The 14,801-nt window shown below is 72.2% G+C and overlaps 2 protein-coding genes across 3 annotated transcripts in view; one reads left to right on the forward strand and one right to left on the reverse strand.

Moving 5' to 3' along the window:
• The window catches only part of SDK2 (sidekick cell adhesion molecule 2), a 40,030-nt gene extending 26,269 nt beyond the window's left edge, over nt 1–13,761 (forward strand). The window contains exons 18-46 of the mRNA XM_062592093.1: nt 69–250; nt 587–702; nt 1,395–1,590; nt 1,701–1,799; nt 1,875–2,066; nt 2,135–2,256; nt 2,330–2,439; nt 2,553–2,703; nt 3,231–3,468; nt 3,550–3,665; nt 3,757–3,946; nt 4,068–4,166; nt 4,476–4,670; nt 4,759–4,960; nt 5,511–5,614; nt 5,695–5,765; nt 5,857–5,992; nt 6,445–6,501; nt 6,718–6,819; nt 7,036–7,151; nt 7,733–7,919; nt 8,383–8,520; nt 8,617–8,778; nt 8,877–9,002; nt 9,136–9,300; nt 9,664–9,804; nt 10,398–10,536; nt 11,385–11,511; nt 12,766–13,761. Of these exons, the coding sequence (XP_062448077.1) occupies nt 69–250; nt 587–702; nt 1,395–1,590; nt 1,701–1,799; nt 1,875–2,066; nt 2,135–2,256; nt 2,330–2,439; nt 2,553–2,703; nt 3,231–3,468; nt 3,550–3,665; nt 3,757–3,946; nt 4,068–4,166; nt 4,476–4,670; nt 4,759–4,960; nt 5,511–5,614; nt 5,695–5,765; nt 5,857–5,992; nt 6,445–6,501; nt 6,718–6,819; nt 7,036–7,151; nt 7,733–7,919; nt 8,383–8,520; nt 8,617–8,778; nt 8,877–9,002; nt 9,136–9,300; nt 9,664–9,804; nt 10,398–10,536; nt 11,385–11,511; nt 12,766–13,119 (4,333 nt within the window). The 3' untranslated portion in view covers nt 13,120–13,761. The remainder of the gene's footprint in view (nt 1–68; nt 251–586; nt 703–1,394; nt 1,591–1,700; nt 1,800–1,874; nt 2,067–2,134; nt 2,257–2,329; nt 2,440–2,552; nt 2,704–3,230; nt 3,469–3,549; nt 3,666–3,756; nt 3,947–4,067; nt 4,167–4,475; nt 4,671–4,758; nt 4,961–5,510; nt 5,615–5,694; nt 5,766–5,856; nt 5,993–6,444; nt 6,502–6,717; nt 6,820–7,035; nt 7,152–7,732; nt 7,920–8,382; nt 8,521–8,616; nt 8,779–8,876; nt 9,003–9,135; nt 9,301–9,663; nt 9,805–10,397; nt 10,537–11,384; nt 11,512–12,765) is intronic.
• Nucleotides 1–14,801, reverse strand: part of RPL38 (ribosomal protein L38) — a 90,703-nt gene that overhangs the window by 65,639 nt on the left and 10,263 nt on the right. Inside the window, exon 1 of one of the 2 annotated variants that reach the window (XM_062591737.1) lies at nt 13,708–13,718. The exons of the other annotated variant lie outside the window; for it this stretch is intronic. The gene's annotated coding sequence lies outside the window, so the exon portion shown is untranslated. Of the gene's footprint in view, nt 1–13,707; nt 13,719–14,801 lie in introns of those variants that run through there. 2 annotated transcript variants of the gene reach the window in all.

Genomic DNA, 14,801 nt, shown 5'->3' on the forward strand with positions numbered 1-14,801 from the left:
GGGCAGCTGGTGAGTGTCCCAGGGTGCCTGTGGGGACGCTGGCACCTCTGATGGCCCCTCGTGCCCAGGTACTGCCTGGCCGGCCTGCCTGTGGGCTACCAGTTCAAGAACATCACCAACGCCGACGTCAACAACCTGCTGCTGGAGGACCTCATCATCTGGACCAACTATGAGATTGAGGTGGCGGCTTACAACAGCGCCGGCCTGGGGGTGTACAGCATGAAGGTGACCGAGTGGACGCTGCAGGGAGGTAGGCAGGGATGGGATGGGGCACGTGGGGCCCGGGCTCCGTCACCAGGGCTTGGCCATCGCCCAAGTGGGCATTGCCATGCAGGGATGCGCTGCAGAGGGAGACAGTGGCAGGGGACAGGGATGCACCATGGAGGGATGGGCGCAGGGTCCCCAGCGGGGTGAGTCATAGGGCTGTGGAGCCAGGGTAGACCCCGAGGGCAGGGTTGGCCCAACCACGGGCATCGCCCCATCTTGGGGCACTTTGGGTGCCCGGAGTCTCCCAGGCCAAGGGTGCCCCCAGCCTGGGCAGAGGAGGGTGCCGGAGCTGCTGTGAGCCTGCCCTTGTCCCCGGCAGTCCCGACGGTGCCCCCGGGAAACGTGCAGACCGAGGCCACCAACTCCACCACTATCCGCTTCACCTGGAACCCCCCCAGCCCCCAGTTCATCAACGGCATCAACCAGGGCTACAAGGTGAGGGGCGGGCACCCCAGAGGGGGCCCCGGCGTCCGGCCGCCGTTCCCGTGGGGGACCCCGATGAGGCCCAGCCTTTCAGGGAGGGAACTTCTGCAGGTCCTGACCAACCCGTGCAAACTGGCTTGATTTTTCATTGCAGAAAACCTTGGCTATTTTAATTGATTCCAGCCTGACTGCTAAAATAATATTTACTGAGATTTAACGCTTGCATGGGCTCTGCATCTCTTGTGCTTGGTAATTAATTGCAATTTGCAATTAATTCAAATTTACGTTAATGAAATTGAATTGAAACATTTAACTTGTTTCTTAATCTACTCAGAAGAAGTTGAGGAATTTAATTGCCACTGAACGAGATAACCAGAGCGACTAGGACATTTAACGTTCTTATTAAACGCCACTTTAGTATTTCTGATTAGTATTTTTAGGGCCTAATTAGTGCTTAATCAAGTTGCTATAGGCTCGCTTGCACAGTACCGATTAAACGCCCGAACACCCCCCCCCCCGAACGTGGGCGAGCAGGCGCCGGCGCTCGCCTCGGGTCGCACGCGGAGGCCCTGGGGCTGGACTGGAGGGTCTCCAGAGGTCCCTTCGGCCCTCGACCCTCCCGCTCCATCAACGCCGGAGCGGGGCTGTGCCGTGCCAGGGGCCGGCGCGCGGGTCCCGGCCGCCCAGCGCCTCGTTGCCCGCAGCTCATCGCCTGGGAGCCGGAGCACGAGGAGGAGGCGACGGTGGTGACGGTGCGGCCCAACTTCCAGGACAGCGTGCACGTGGGCTACGTGGCGGGGCTGAAGAAGTTCGCCGAGTACCTGACGTCGGTGCTGTGCTTCACCACGCCGGGCGACGGCCCGCGCAGCCCGCCCCAGCTGGTGCGCACCCACGAGGACGGTACGGGGAGGCGCCGCGCGCTGCCCGCCGGGACCCTCGGCCCGCCCCGCGCCGGGGCGCCGAGCCGCGGGCCCTCCCCGCGCCGCTGAGCCCCGGCTCTCCCTGGGCAGTGCCGGGCCCCGTGGGGCACCTCAGCTTCGGCGAGATCCTGGACACGTCGCTGAAGGTCAGCTGGCAGGAGCCGCTGGAGAAGAACGGCATCCTCACGGGTGAGCTGGCGGGCGAGCTCGGAGCCGGGCTTGGAGCGGCTCTGCCTCCGGCTGACGGCACGGGGTGCGTTTCAGGCTACCGGATATCCTGGGAGGAGTACAACCGCACCAACACGCGGGTGACGCACTACCTGCCCAACGTCACCCTCGAGTACCGCGTCACCGGCCTCACCGCCCTCACCACCTACACCATCGAGGTGGCCGCCATGACCTCCAAGGGCCAAGGGCAGATCTCCTCCTCCACCATCTCCTCGGGGGTGCCCCCAGGTGAGCCGCCGGGCGCGCGGGGCTCGCTCGGCCGAGAGCCCCGGTGCCATCGCGCCCTCTCGCCGCAGAGCTCCCCGGTGCCCCCACCAACCTGGGCATCTCCAACATCGGGCCCCGCTCCGTCACCCTCCAGTTTCGGCCGGGCTACGACGGCAAGACCTCCATCTCCCGCTGGCAGGTGGAGGCGCAGGTACGGGGCGGCAGGGCGGCTCGGGGCCGGCCGGCGGGCGCCGGGGGACGGCTCACCCCGCTCCCCCTCGCAGGTGGGCCACGCCGGCGAGGCCGAAGAGTGGGGGCTCGTGCACCAGCTGGCCAACGAGCCCGACGCCCGCTCCGTGGAGGTGCCCAACCTGAACCCCTACACCTACTACAGGCGAGTGGCCGGGACGGCGCCGCGGAGCCGGTGACGGTGCCGTGCTGGGGGCTCGTCCCCGGGCGGCTGGAGCCCTTTCGTCCCCCGCCGTGACCCTGTCTCTCGCCCCGCAGCTTCCGCATGCGGCAGGTGAACATCGTGGGCACCAGCCCCCCCAGCCTGCCCTCCCGCAGGATCCAGACCCTGCAGGCCCCCCCGGATGTGGCGCCCACCAACGTCACCCTGCGGACGGCCAGCGAGACTAGCCTGTGGTTGCGCTGGATGGTGAGGGGTGGCGGGGCTGGACCTCGGGGTGCGGGGTTGGGCCTTGGGGCGTGGTGTGTGGGGCCCGCTGGGGCACTGTGCATGGGACTTGCTAGGGCCTTGCATGGGGCTGCACCCTGGGGTGCCGTGCATGGGGCTCACCAGGGCTGAGTATGGGGCTGCACCCTGGGGCACCGTGCACGGGGCTGCACCCTGGGGTGCTTTGCATGGGGCTCACCAGGGCTGAGTATGGGGCTGCACCCTGGGGCACCGTGTACCGGGCTGCACCCTGGGGTGCCATGCATGGGGCTCACCAGGGCTGAGTATGGGGCTGCACCCTGGGACACTGTGCACGGGGCTGCACCCTGGGGTGCCATGCGTAGGGCTTACCACGGCTGTGTTTGGGGCTTGCTGGGGCGGCTGGACTACAGGGAGCCAAGCTGGCCCTCTCCAGCGGTTCTGGGGGAGCCGAGGGGAGGAGGGAGCCCAGGGGGATTTGGGACGATGCCGGGGGGGTGACGGTGCCTGTTCTCCCCCGGCTGGGCCAGCCACTGCCTGAGCAGGAGTACAACGGGAACCCCGACTCGGTGGGCTACAGGATCCGGTACGCGCGGGCGGACGGGCGCGGGCGGCCGCTGGTGCACGTCGTCCCCGACCGCGTGGAGCGGCAGTACACCATCGAGGACCTGGAGGAGTGGAGCGAGTACCGCGTGCAGGTCCAAGCCTTCAACGCCGTCGGCTCCGGGCCCTGGAGCCACGTGGTGGCGGGGCGCACCCGGGAGTCAGGTACCGCCGTGTCCCCGGGCCGCGCCGGGCGCCCGGCCGCCCGCGCCCTGCCCTGACTCGCGCTCTCGTCCCCCTGCCCAGTGCCCTCCTCCGGCCCCACCAACGTGTCCGCGCTGGCCATCACCTCCAGCAGCGTGCTGGTGCGGTGGAACGACATCCCCGAGGCCGACTGCAACGGCCTCGTCCTGGGCTACAAGGTGAGCGCCCGGCCCGGCGGGGCTCCGCTGCCGCGCGGCCGCCGCCGCCGCCGCCGCGAAGCCCGGCCCCGTCACGCGGGCTGTGTTGCAGGTGTTGTACAAGGAGCAGGACGCGGAGGCGCCGGCCCGGTTCTGGCTGGTGGAGGGCAACGCCTCGCGGAGCGCCCAGCTCGCCGGGCTGGCCAAGTACACGCTGTACGAGATCCGGGTGCTGGCGTTCACCCGCATCGGCGACGGCGTGCCCAGCCGGCCCCCCGTCCTCGAGAGGACGCTGGACGACGGTGGGTGCCGGCGCTGGGCGGAGGAAGGCGTCCCACGGCTCTCCTCTGCCCCAGCCGCTTCCCCGGGGGTGCCGGTCCGGGATCGGGGCCCCGCCGCGAACCCCGTCTCTGTGCCCCGCAGTGCCCGGACCCCCCGTGGGCATCCTCTTCCCCGAAGTGAGGACGACCTCGGTGCGGCTCGTCTGGCAGCCGCCCGCGGCGCCCAACGGCATCATCCTGGGTAGGCGTCCCGTGGTGCCGGGGTGCTCGGCGGGGAGCCCCGGGCTCCCGGGGCCGCAGGGCCGGGGGGTCCCGGGAGCAGGGGTCAGCCCGGGCCGGCGGAGGGCAGCGCCTTGAGACGCCCCCGAGCGCCCGGGCGCCGCTGGGCTTTGCCCGCTGCGCAGCGAGGCGCCGGGCCGGGCACCTGCCCAAGCCCCCATGCCCGGGGCAGGGGGAAGGCGGAGGCGGGAGGGGGGGGTGCAAGGTTTGGGGAGGGGGGAGGCGTGCAGGATGGCGTCGCAGCCCCGCCGTGCCGTCGCCTTCCCCGCAGCCTACCGGATCACCCACCGCCTCAACACCAGCGCGGCCAGCGCCGCCGCCGCCGAGGTGCTCGCCCCCGGCGCCCGGCAGTACGCCGCCACCGGCCTCCGGCCCGAGTCCGCCTACGTCTTCGGCGTCGCGGCGCAGACCCGCAAGGGCTGGGGCCGGGCAGCCGAAGCGCTGGTGGTGACCACCGACAAGAGAGGTAAGGGCCGGGGGATGGCGGCCGGAGCGGGGTGCCCCGCGCGCCCCCGGTGCTCCCGTGCCCTCCCCGTTCTCCCCCCTCTCCCCAGATCGCCCGCAGCCCCCCGGCAAGCCGCTGGCGCGGCAGGAGGACGTGGGCGCCCGCAGCGTGCTGCTCTCCTGGGAGCCGGGCAGCGACGGGCTCTCGCCCGTGCGCTACTACACGGTGCAGAGCCGGCAGCTGCCCGGCGGCGAGTGGGCCCCGCACTCCGCCTCCGTCGGCCCCAACGCCACCGCCTTCCTCGTGGACAGGTGAGGCACCGGCCGGCCCCAAACCAGGGCGCGGAGCCACGCGGCGCCCGGCAGAGCCGGCGGCTGCACACTGCCTGCAGGCTGCCTTCGGGCAATTGCCTCCTGCACCGGCTTCCCCCGCGCACTGGCTTCCTGCGTGCCTCGATTTCCCCCCGTCATGCACCGGATTCCCCCGTGCACCGGTTTCCTGCGTGCCTTGGTTTCCCCCACCGTGCACTGGTTTCCCCCGTGCACCGGTTTCCCCAATGCACCGGTTTCCTGCGTGCCTCGATTTCCCCCCCATCGTGCAGCAGTTTCCCCCGTGCACCGGTTTCCTGCATGCCTTGGTTTCCCCCTGTCGTGCACTGGCTTCCCCCGTGCGCCGGTTTCCCCGTCATGCCTCGGTTTCCTGCGTGCCTCGGTTTCCCCATCCGCCCCGCCATGGGAAGCGCTCGCACCAGTGGTGCAGAGCGGCCGGGCCGGCCTCCCCGTGCCCGTGCCCGTGCCGGTGCCGTGGGCGAGGGGGCGGCCATGGGCCTGACGCCGGCCCCGCGGCGCTGCCCTCGTGCAGGCTGAAGCCCTTCACCTCCTACAAGTTCCGCGTGAAGGCGACGAACGACATCGGCGACAGCGACTACAGCGAGGAGTCGGAGTCGCTCACCACCCTGCAGGCCGGTGAGCGCCCGGGGGGGGCGCTGGGTCCGGGGGCGGGGTAGGGGTAGGGCTAGCGCCTCACCGCCCCTTCTGCCCCGCAGCCCCCGAGGACGCCCCCACCATCCTCTCCGTGACCCCTCGCACCACCACGTCGGTGCTCGTCCGCTGGCAGGTACCGTCGCCCGCGGGGCCGGGGCTGGGGCCGTCTCGGGGCGCCGGGCAGCCCCGGCTCGGAGCGGCCCCTCACCGTCCCCCCCGCGCAGCCACCGGCCGAGGACAAGATCAACGGGATCCTGCTGGGTTTCCGCCTGCGCTACCGCGAGCTGCTCTACGACGGCCCGCGCGGCTTCGCGCTGCGCGGCCCCGGCGGCCCCGGCGCCGCGTGGGCCCAGCTCACCCGTGAGTGCAGGCGCCCCCGGCTGCGCGTCCTGCCCCCCAGCCCGCGCGGAGCCCCGGGGAGCCGGGCTGGGAGCCCCGAGCCCTCCGCGGAGCCCCGGGGAGCCGTCACGAGCCCCGCGTTGTCACCGCGCCGGTTTGCAGCGCCGCTGGCTCGGTCGGGCTGCGCCCGGACCTCCGCGCGCTCGCCGCGCGGGTGCCCGTGTGCGTGCGCGGGGTGCCGGGGCGTTTGCACGCAACGGGGCCCGCGCACGGGCGTGCGGCACTGCGGGGGACCGCGGTCGCGGCCGTGCCGGGGCCTGGCCCCAGCGCTGGGCTTTGCCCCGTCCCCCCGTCTCGGCGGTCCCGGACGCTGGGGCGCAGCCCCCGGGGGCGGGCGGGGGCCCTGCTGGGGTGGGTGCCGGGGAGCGAGCGCCCTCACCGCCCGCCCGCTCTCGCCTCCTCGTGCCGCCCAGCCGTCTACGCCGTGCACAACCTCAGCGAGGCCTCGCTCACCCAGTACGAGCTGCACAGTAAGTCGCCGCTCTCCGGGCGCGTCCCCCACCCCCCCGCTGCCCCGCGCATCCCTCTGCCCCCTCCTTTTGCTCCTGGGGACGCCGCGGTCTTTCCCGGCTGGGTTCCCCGGGGGGCGGCGGGACCCGGCGAGCGACCGCTTGCCTGTGCCCAGCGCCTGCCCCCGCCGGCCGGGGAGGGGGCTCCCGCTCACCCCCTCCCCTCCGCCGCCGCAGACCTGAGCAAGCACCGGCGCTACGAGATCCGCCTGAGCGTGTACAACGCCGTGGGCGAGGGCCCCCCCAGCGCCCCCCAGGAGGTCTTCGTGGGCGAAGCGGGTGAGTGAGCCGGCGCCGGAGAGGGGCTCCGACGCCCCGGCACAGCCCGGCCTCCGGCGTGGCACCCCGCCGCTCCCCACGCGCAGGCCCCCTCCCCGCCCCCCGCGCAGGCTCAGCTGGCAGCAGGGGGGCTTCGCCCCGCACTCGCCAGCCCGGTGGCGGTGGGAGGGCGGCCGGGCGCTGACGCCGCTGTCGCCGTCGCCTCCGGTTGTGCAGTGCCTGCCGCCGCGCCGCAGAACGTGGCGGTCCAGGCGGCCACGGCCACCCAGCTGGACGTCACCTGGGACCCGCCGCCCCCCGAGAGCCAGAACGGTGACATCCAGGGCTACAAGGTACCGCACCCCTCCCTGCGACACCGGGTGCCCCGGGGAGATGCTGGGGGGCTCTGGACTCCTGGGAAGGGGCTGGGTGCCCTGGTAGAAGCTGGGGAGACACTGGGAGCCCTGGAAGGAAGCAGGGTGCCCTGGGCAGGTGCTGGTCCTTGGGCAGGTGTTGAGGAGATGCTGGGTGCCCTTGGGGGGGTGCTGGGTGCCCTTGGGGGGATGCTGGGTGCTCTGGGGAGGTGCTGGGTGCCCTTGGGGTGGGTCCCAGCCTGCCTCCAACTCCAAGCACCCACAAGGCAGCAGATGGCGCAGTTGGTCCTCGGATTCCGGCTGCCAGGATGGGGATGCTGCCGGGAATGCTGCCGGGATGCAGCCGGGGATGCTGCGGGAATGCTGCGGGAATGCTGCTGGGGGGCTGCCGGGAATGCTGCAGGGATGCTGCTGGGAGGCTGCCAGGAATGCTGCAGGGATGCTGCTGGGAAAGCTGTGGGGATGTTGCCAGGGCACCATGGGGAGCATTCGAGCCCAGCAAAGGGTCCGAGGAGGCAGGCGCCGTGCTGAGCCCGGGGCTCGGCCCCCTTCTCCCGCAGATCCACTTCTGGGAAGCGCAGCGGCAGAATGAGAGCGCGCGGGTGAAGACGCTCTTCCTGCCCGAGAGCGGGGCGAAGCTGAAGAACCTCACGGGCTACACCTCGTACTGGGTCAGCGTGGCGGCCTTCAACGCGGCGGGCGACGGGCCCCGCAGCACCCCGGTGGCGGGGCGGACGCAGCAGGCAGGTGGGGCCCGCGGCTCGGCTCCCCGTGGCACCCAGCCCTTCCCCGAGCGTGGCTGCGGCCCCCGGGGCTCTGCGGGGATGGAGCACCACGCGTCCAGGCGCAGCACAAGTCGGCCGGTGCGCCTTGATGCTCCAGCTCCCGCTCTTCCCGCCCCACGTCTGCTGCCCGCGCCGATGCCTTGAGCGGTGACCGGTCCTCGGGCTTGTCCCGGACGGTTTGCAGGTCGGGGAAGCGCCTAGGTGGAATCGCTGGCTGAGGCTGGGCCAGCTCGTTGCCCTGGTGCCCCGCAGCGGGGAGTGAGCCCGGCAGGCAGGGAGCCGCCCCGCGGTGCCCCGTCTCCGGTGCCCGGAGGAGGAGAGGTGGTTTTGCTGGAAGGGGCCGCCGGGCCGGATCGCCCCGGGGCGCGCGGCGCATCCCTGCCCGGGAGCGCTGAGCCACCCCTGCCGCCGCCGTCCCCTTGCAGCCCCCAGCGCCCCCGGCTCCATCAGGTTCAGCGAGCTGACCACCACGTCGGTGAACGTGTCCTGGGAGCCGCCGCCGCTGCCCAACGGCCTCCTGGAGGGCTACAGGCTCGTCTACGAGCCCTGCACGCCCGTGGACGGTGAGGGCCCGGCCGGGGCGCCCCGCGCGCGGGCTTGGGGGGCCGGGGAGGGGGCCGCCGCGGCGCCCGGGCACGGCTCAGCCTCCGGCCCCGCAGGCGTCAGCAAGATCGTGACGGTGGACGTGAAGGGGAGCAGCCCGCTGTGGATGAAGGTGAAGGACCTGGCCGAGGGCGTCACGTACCGCTTCCGCCTCCGCGCCAAAACCTTCGCCTACGGGCCGGAGGTCGAGGCGAACGTCACCACGGGGCCCGGGGAAGGTAGGGGCGCCCGCGCGGGACCCCGGCCCCGGGCAGGACCGGGACGGCCCCCGGCGCCGCGCCGTCCCCGCGGCACCAACTCCGCTCCGGGTCCGCAGGCGCCCCCGGCCCCCCCGGCGAGCCCTTCATCTCCCGCTACGGCTCGGCCATCACCATCCACTGGTCGAGCGGGGAGCCCGGCAAGGGGCCCATCACCAGATACGTCATCGAGGCCCGGCCGTCAGGTACCCGTCGGGGCGACGCTGCGGGCAGCGGCTCGGTGCCGGCCGGGGCCGGGTGCCACGGAGGGAGGGGGCCACGATGGGGCAGGGTCCTGCCGAGCCGGCGGCCCCCTGCCAGCCTCCCGCTGTCTTCCAGACGAGGGGCTCTGGGACATCCTCATCAAGGACATCCCCAAGGAGGTGACCTCCTACACCTTCAGCACGGACATCCTCAAGCCGGGCGTCAGCTACGACTTCCGCGTCATCGCCGTCAACGACTACGGCTACGGGACCCCCAGCGCGCCCTCCCCCGCCGTGTCAGGTGGGCGGCAGGGGGTGCGGCGCTGGCGTCCCCGGGGCGGGGGGACGGGACAGGACGGGACGGGATGGGACACCGTCACCCCCGGGCTTTCTCCCCACGGCCGCCGCAGAAACCCGTCCTGCCCGGCCTCGCCTGGCCCCACAGTCCGGGGGGTCCCGCTGCCGGCAGCCCCCTGCCAGCCCTCCCCGTGCAAAGCCTCCACCATCCCACCCCAGCCCAGTATCCCCCCCCCCAGTCTAACCAGTTGTCTCGTGTGGATCCCACTCCCTGGGCAGCCCCGTGCCCTGCAGCGGGGTCCCCCCACCGGGTCCGTGCCGGGGCAGACCCAAGCCCCCCCGCCCCGACCCCCTGTGCTGTGTCCAGCCCAGAAAGCCAACCCCTTCTACGAGGAGTGGTGGTTCCTGGTGGTCATCGCCCTCGTCGGGCTCATCTTCATCCTCCTGCTCGTCTTCGTGCTCATCATTCGTGGGCAGAGCAAGAAGTACGCCAAGAAGTCGGACTCGGGTGAGCACAGTGGGGAGGGGGCGGGAGGGCCAGCACCCCCTGCCGGGGTGGTGGTATGGGCAAGCGGCTCCTCCGGGGGCCCGGCAACCTCCAAGGAGGCTGCTGCCGGCTTCGGGGAGAGCACCGGGAGCTAGGGCTGCAGAAGACGGCTTGTCCGGCTGCGGAGGCACGGCCGCCCGGGGGCTCGGCCGAGGTCGCCGGGATTAGTCAAACACAGCTCTGTTTTCTTAGCTGTATCAAGGGCTCAAATTGTGGGGAAAATCCAGACCTCCTCGTTAAATAAACAGAGCCGCTGAGCCGGGCGCCAGCGGGGATGCCGCGGGGCCCGGCTCCGAGCCGCGGCGCCGGACCTGGACCCCGGGCGACCGCGCTCCCCGCTCCCTGGCGGCCGGTGCCCAGCCCGGTGCCGCTGGCACCCAGCCGGGACCGTGCTCCTTCCGGAGCCAGAGCCAGCGCTGAGCACCCACACGCCGGGTCTGGGCCGCCGCGGCGCCGCGTTGCTCTCGGAGGGCTCCGGGAAGGCTCTGCGGGAGCTGGGGGTGGGGGGGGGAAGGTGGGGGGCAGGCCCCGGGCTCAGCAGCGTGTCCCCGCAGGGAACAGCACCAAGGCGAACGCCCTGAGCCACGGCGAGATGGTGAGCCTGGATGAGGGCAGCTTCCCCGCGCTGGAGCTCAACAACCGGCGCCTCTCCGTCAAGAACTCCTTCTGCCGCAAGAACGGCATCTACACCCGGTAGGGACCCCTGCCGCCCCCCCAGGGACCTGCTGCCCCCCCGGGGACCTGCCAACCCCCGGGGACCTGCCATCCCCCTGGGGACCTGCCATCCCCCTGGAGACGTGCCATCTGCAGGGACCTGCCACCCCTCTGGGGACCTGCCAACCCCCAGGAACCTGCCATCCCCCTGGAGATGTGCTATCTGCAGGGACCTGCCAACCCCCAGGAACCTGCCATCCCCCTGGAGACGTGCCATCTGCAGGGACCTGCCACCGCCCTGGGGACCTGCCATCTGCAGGGACCTGCCACCCCCCTGGGGACCTGCCAACCCCCGGGGACCTGCCATCCCCCTGGAGATGTGCTATCTGCAGGGACCTGCCAACCCCCAGGGACCTGCCATCCCCCTGGAGACGTGCCATCTGCAGGGACCTGCCACCGCCCTGGGGACCTGCCATCTGCAGGGACCTGCTGCCCCACAGAGACCTGCCAACCCCCGGGGACCTGCCATCCCCCTGGAGATGTGCTATCTGCAGAGACCTGCCAACCCCCGGGGACCTGCCACCCCACAGGGACTTGCCACTCCCCTGGGGACCTGCTATCTGCAGGGACCTGCTGCCCCATGGGGACCTGCCACCCCTGGGGACCTGCTGTCCCAGGGACCTGCCACCTGCGGGGACCCGTGCGCTGTCCTCCGGCCCCTGCTGCAGCCACGCGGCGGCCCCAGCCCCGTCCAAAGAATAAGAGATGCCAGGAGGGTCTCGGCACAGCTTGGGGCAGGATCTGGGGGGTCCCGGGGACCCAGGTGGGCTCTGCCCCACGGGCGGCACGGCCCCGAACGCGACTCGGAGCAGCCGGTTGTCGCCGAGGTCCCCGCCGCGGCCCAGCCCCGGCAGCCTGCACTACTCGGACGAGGACGTGGCCAAGTACAACGACCTCATCCCCGCCGAGAGCGGCAGCCTGACCGAGAAGCCCTCGGAGGTCTCCGACTCGCAGGTACCCGCCCCGGGACGCCCGCGAGCGCCTCCGACCCCGCGTCCTGCAGCGCGTCTGGGCTGAGCGAGGCTCTCCCGCCCCTGTGCCGTGCCGTGCCGCGCTGCCGCGGCGCCTTGCAGCCCCCCGGGGCCGGGGCAGCCTCCGGCCCTGCCTCCGCCGGGCGGTGCTTTCGCTTTGGCGCCGGCCGCGGACCCGCGCTCGGCTCCCTCTCGCTTCAGCAGGGCTCGAGAGCCTTCGAGGAGCTGTCGAGAGCCGCGGGAGCTGGACGCTGCGGCCAGATCGCTTTGCCGGCGGCAGCGCCGCGCCGTGAATGGGCCCTTTGTGCAGGGCCCCGCGGGAGCCGAGTTCAACCACGGCGAGCGGGGCGAGAGCGGGGCGGCAGCGCGCCCGGCCCTGCCTCGCTCCGGCCCCCTCCTCGCCGCCCGCCCCCGCGCTGCCCCCCGCCCGCCGGGCCCCCCGGGAGCGCTCCGCCGCCGGGCGCTGGCCTGCCCGAGGGCGGTGCGGCCGTTTTGCTTCGGGTTTTGTTGCTCTTTAGCAAGAGGCAGAGACGCGCGGGCTGCAGCACGGCCATGCCGTCCCCGGGAGGGCTGGGATCGCCCTGGGGAGCACTGGGATCTCGGTGTGGGGCGGCTGCGGCGAGCCGGCGGGCTGCCTTCCTGGGGGAGCTGGCACCGTCGGAGCGGTGCAGCGCGGGAAAGCCGGGACAGCGGCACTGGAGCAAGCTTGCTCCGTTGCTTGGGTTGCAGGCTTGCAGGCTCGCCCCAGCATTTGTGGTGCACACTTGCCTCATGGCTTGTGGTGCAGGCTCGCCCCATGGCTCGTGGTGCAAGCTCGCTCCATCGCTTGGTGGCAAGCTCGTCCCATGGCTCGTGGTGCAAGCTCGCCCCATGGCGTGCAATGCAAGCTCGCCCCATGGCTCGTGGTGCAAGCTCGCTCCATCGCTTGGTGGCAAGCTCGTCCCATGGCTCGTGGTGCAAGCTCGCCCCATGGCTCGTGGTGCAAGCTCGCTCCATCGCTTGGTGGCAAGCTCGTCCCATGGCTCGTGGTGCAAGCTCGCCCCATGGCGTGCAATGCAAGCTCGCCCCATCGCTTGGGCTGTAAGCTAGCCCCGTTGCTTGGGGGAAAGCCCACCCCATCCCCTGGGGGACGAGCTTGTCCCGTTGCTTGGGGCTGCCAGCTCGCCCCATGGCGCGGGAGCCCGGCTCGCGGGCAGCGCGCCCCGACGCTGCGCTCACCCCCTTCCCCCGCCCGCAGGGAAGCGACAGCGAGTACGAGGTGGACGCGGGCCACCAGAAAGCCCACTCCTTCGTCAACCACTACATCAGCGACCCCACCTACTACAACTCGTGGCGGCGGCAGCAGAAGGGCATCTCCCGCGCCCAGGCCTACAGCTACACGGAGAGCGACTCGGGGGAGCCCGAGCACGGGCCGCTCGCCACCGGCGCCCCCACGCAGCAGGGCAGCCTCTTCCGCCCCGCCGCCAGCAGGACTCCCACCCCCCAGGCCCCCGCCAACCCCCCCAGCCAGCCCGGCACCCTCTACCGGCCCCCCAGCAGCCTGGCCCCCGGCTCCAGAGCCCCCATCGCCGGCTTCTCCTCCTTCGTTTGATGTTTAAACTATCGCGGAGCACAGACCCGAGCAAGCAGAGGACACCCTGAAGAATTAGGAGGAAAGGAAAAAAATAGTCGAGCAGGGGCGAGAAGGACGGTTCGGCCGGGAGGGCCGAGGGGCGCCCGCTTGGCGCCGCGGCGGCCGGGCGATGCGGAGCAAAACGACGAGCAACTCCGCAAAAGCCGGGGAACGAAACCGAGCTCTTTTTTGGCCAAAGCTTTCCGCACCGGACTCCTCGGGCGAGGCGGGCCGGGGCCGGCGCCGGGACCACCGGCTTCCCCACGACTGCACGAGCCTCGCCGGGGCGCGCGGGCCGGGGCCGCCCGCCGTGCCAGAGCCTGGCCCTCCGGCAGCCTCCACTCGCCTCCCTCCGGAGGGAGAAATCCCAACCTGCCCCCCCGGGAAGGGGGCAGCCGGGGCACTGGGAACCGCGGGGGCAGTTAGTGCCCGCTCCGGGCTCCGAGCTGCCCCCGCGGTCAGTCCCAGGAGCGCCGCGGCGGGCTGGGAGAGGCGGCGGTGCCCCGCAGCCCCCGGGCCGGGGCTCCCGTTGGGTTTTCTTTTTCTTTTTCTTTAATTCCGTTTCAGCGCGGCGGCCTGGGAGCAGCGATGCCCCGCGGCGGCCCGGGGGCCTGCGGCGAGTTGGGGCGGTCTCGGCGCCACGGGGTGCCGCGGTGAGGTGGGGGCGATGCCAATAAACAGCCTGAGGATCACGCTGTCTCCGTGCTTCCCTGCTGCAGCTCGCAGCCCGCAGCGAGGGCCGGGGCTTGGGGAGGCGGGGGGTGGGGGGGATGTGGCCGCACGCTGCGCTGCGCTGAGCGTCGCCCGTCCCGGGACTCCTCCGAGCCGCTCCAGCCTCCGGAGCATCCGCCCCCCCTTGGCACGACCGCTCGCTCGCGCCCGTGCCGCAGACCCGCTCCGCCGGGCTGGGCTTGCTGGGGAAGGTGCCGCGCTCGTGGCCGAGCCCCGTCCCGCCCCGCTGCTGGGTGCCGTCGCCCCGGCCGCCCTCTGCGTCGGCGGCTCTCCTGCGCGCCGGCGCGAGCTGTCGGCTGCGATCAGCCCCCGGCGCCCAGCCGGCCTTGACGTTTCTGCAGCTCGGTCTCCGCTGCGGCTCCGGGCGCTGCCGAGGGCGAGCGGCACGCGGGGCTGGGTGCACCGAGCGGGGGGCGTGGGGCAGCCGCCAGAGCCGGGCCCGCCGCGGCTTCAGCCTCCCCCGGCGGCTTTGCCGTGGCCGGTTCCCCAGGAGCGGCGTTCCCGGCCCCCCGGACTGGGACAGGCACCAGCAGAGCAGGGCGAATCCTGCCGGAGTCGGGGTGGCCGGCGGCTCCTCCCCGTGCGGGGCCGGCGGCGCACCCGGCGGGTCGCTCGTTTGCCAGAAACGCGACCTGGGCACCCCGGCTGGATTTCACAAACTGTTTTTATCCGCTTGCTTTAAGCGAGGCGGCGTCAGCGCTCTAGGCAAGCCCGAGAGCGGCGTTTGCAGGCTGAGGTCGAGCCCAGCGGGGCGTGATGGAAGAGCAGCGCTCCGTGCGCGCTCGAGCGGAAGCAGCGCTGCCGCTCGGGCTCACCTTTTCCTCCTGGGTTTTCCAGCTCTCTGCCAGCTCCCAGGGCAGACACCAAACTGAGTGTCCCCATTTTCCCTTGCCTCGGAGCATGGGGACTGGGACAGCTCCCTCCCACAG

Source organism: Rhea pennata, chromosome 19, assembly GCF_028389875.1.
Source record: "Rhea pennata isolate bPtePen1 chromosome 19, bPtePen1.pri, whole genome shotgun sequence".
NCBI lineage: Eukaryota > Metazoa > Chordata > Aves > Rheiformes > Rheidae > Rhea > Rhea pennata.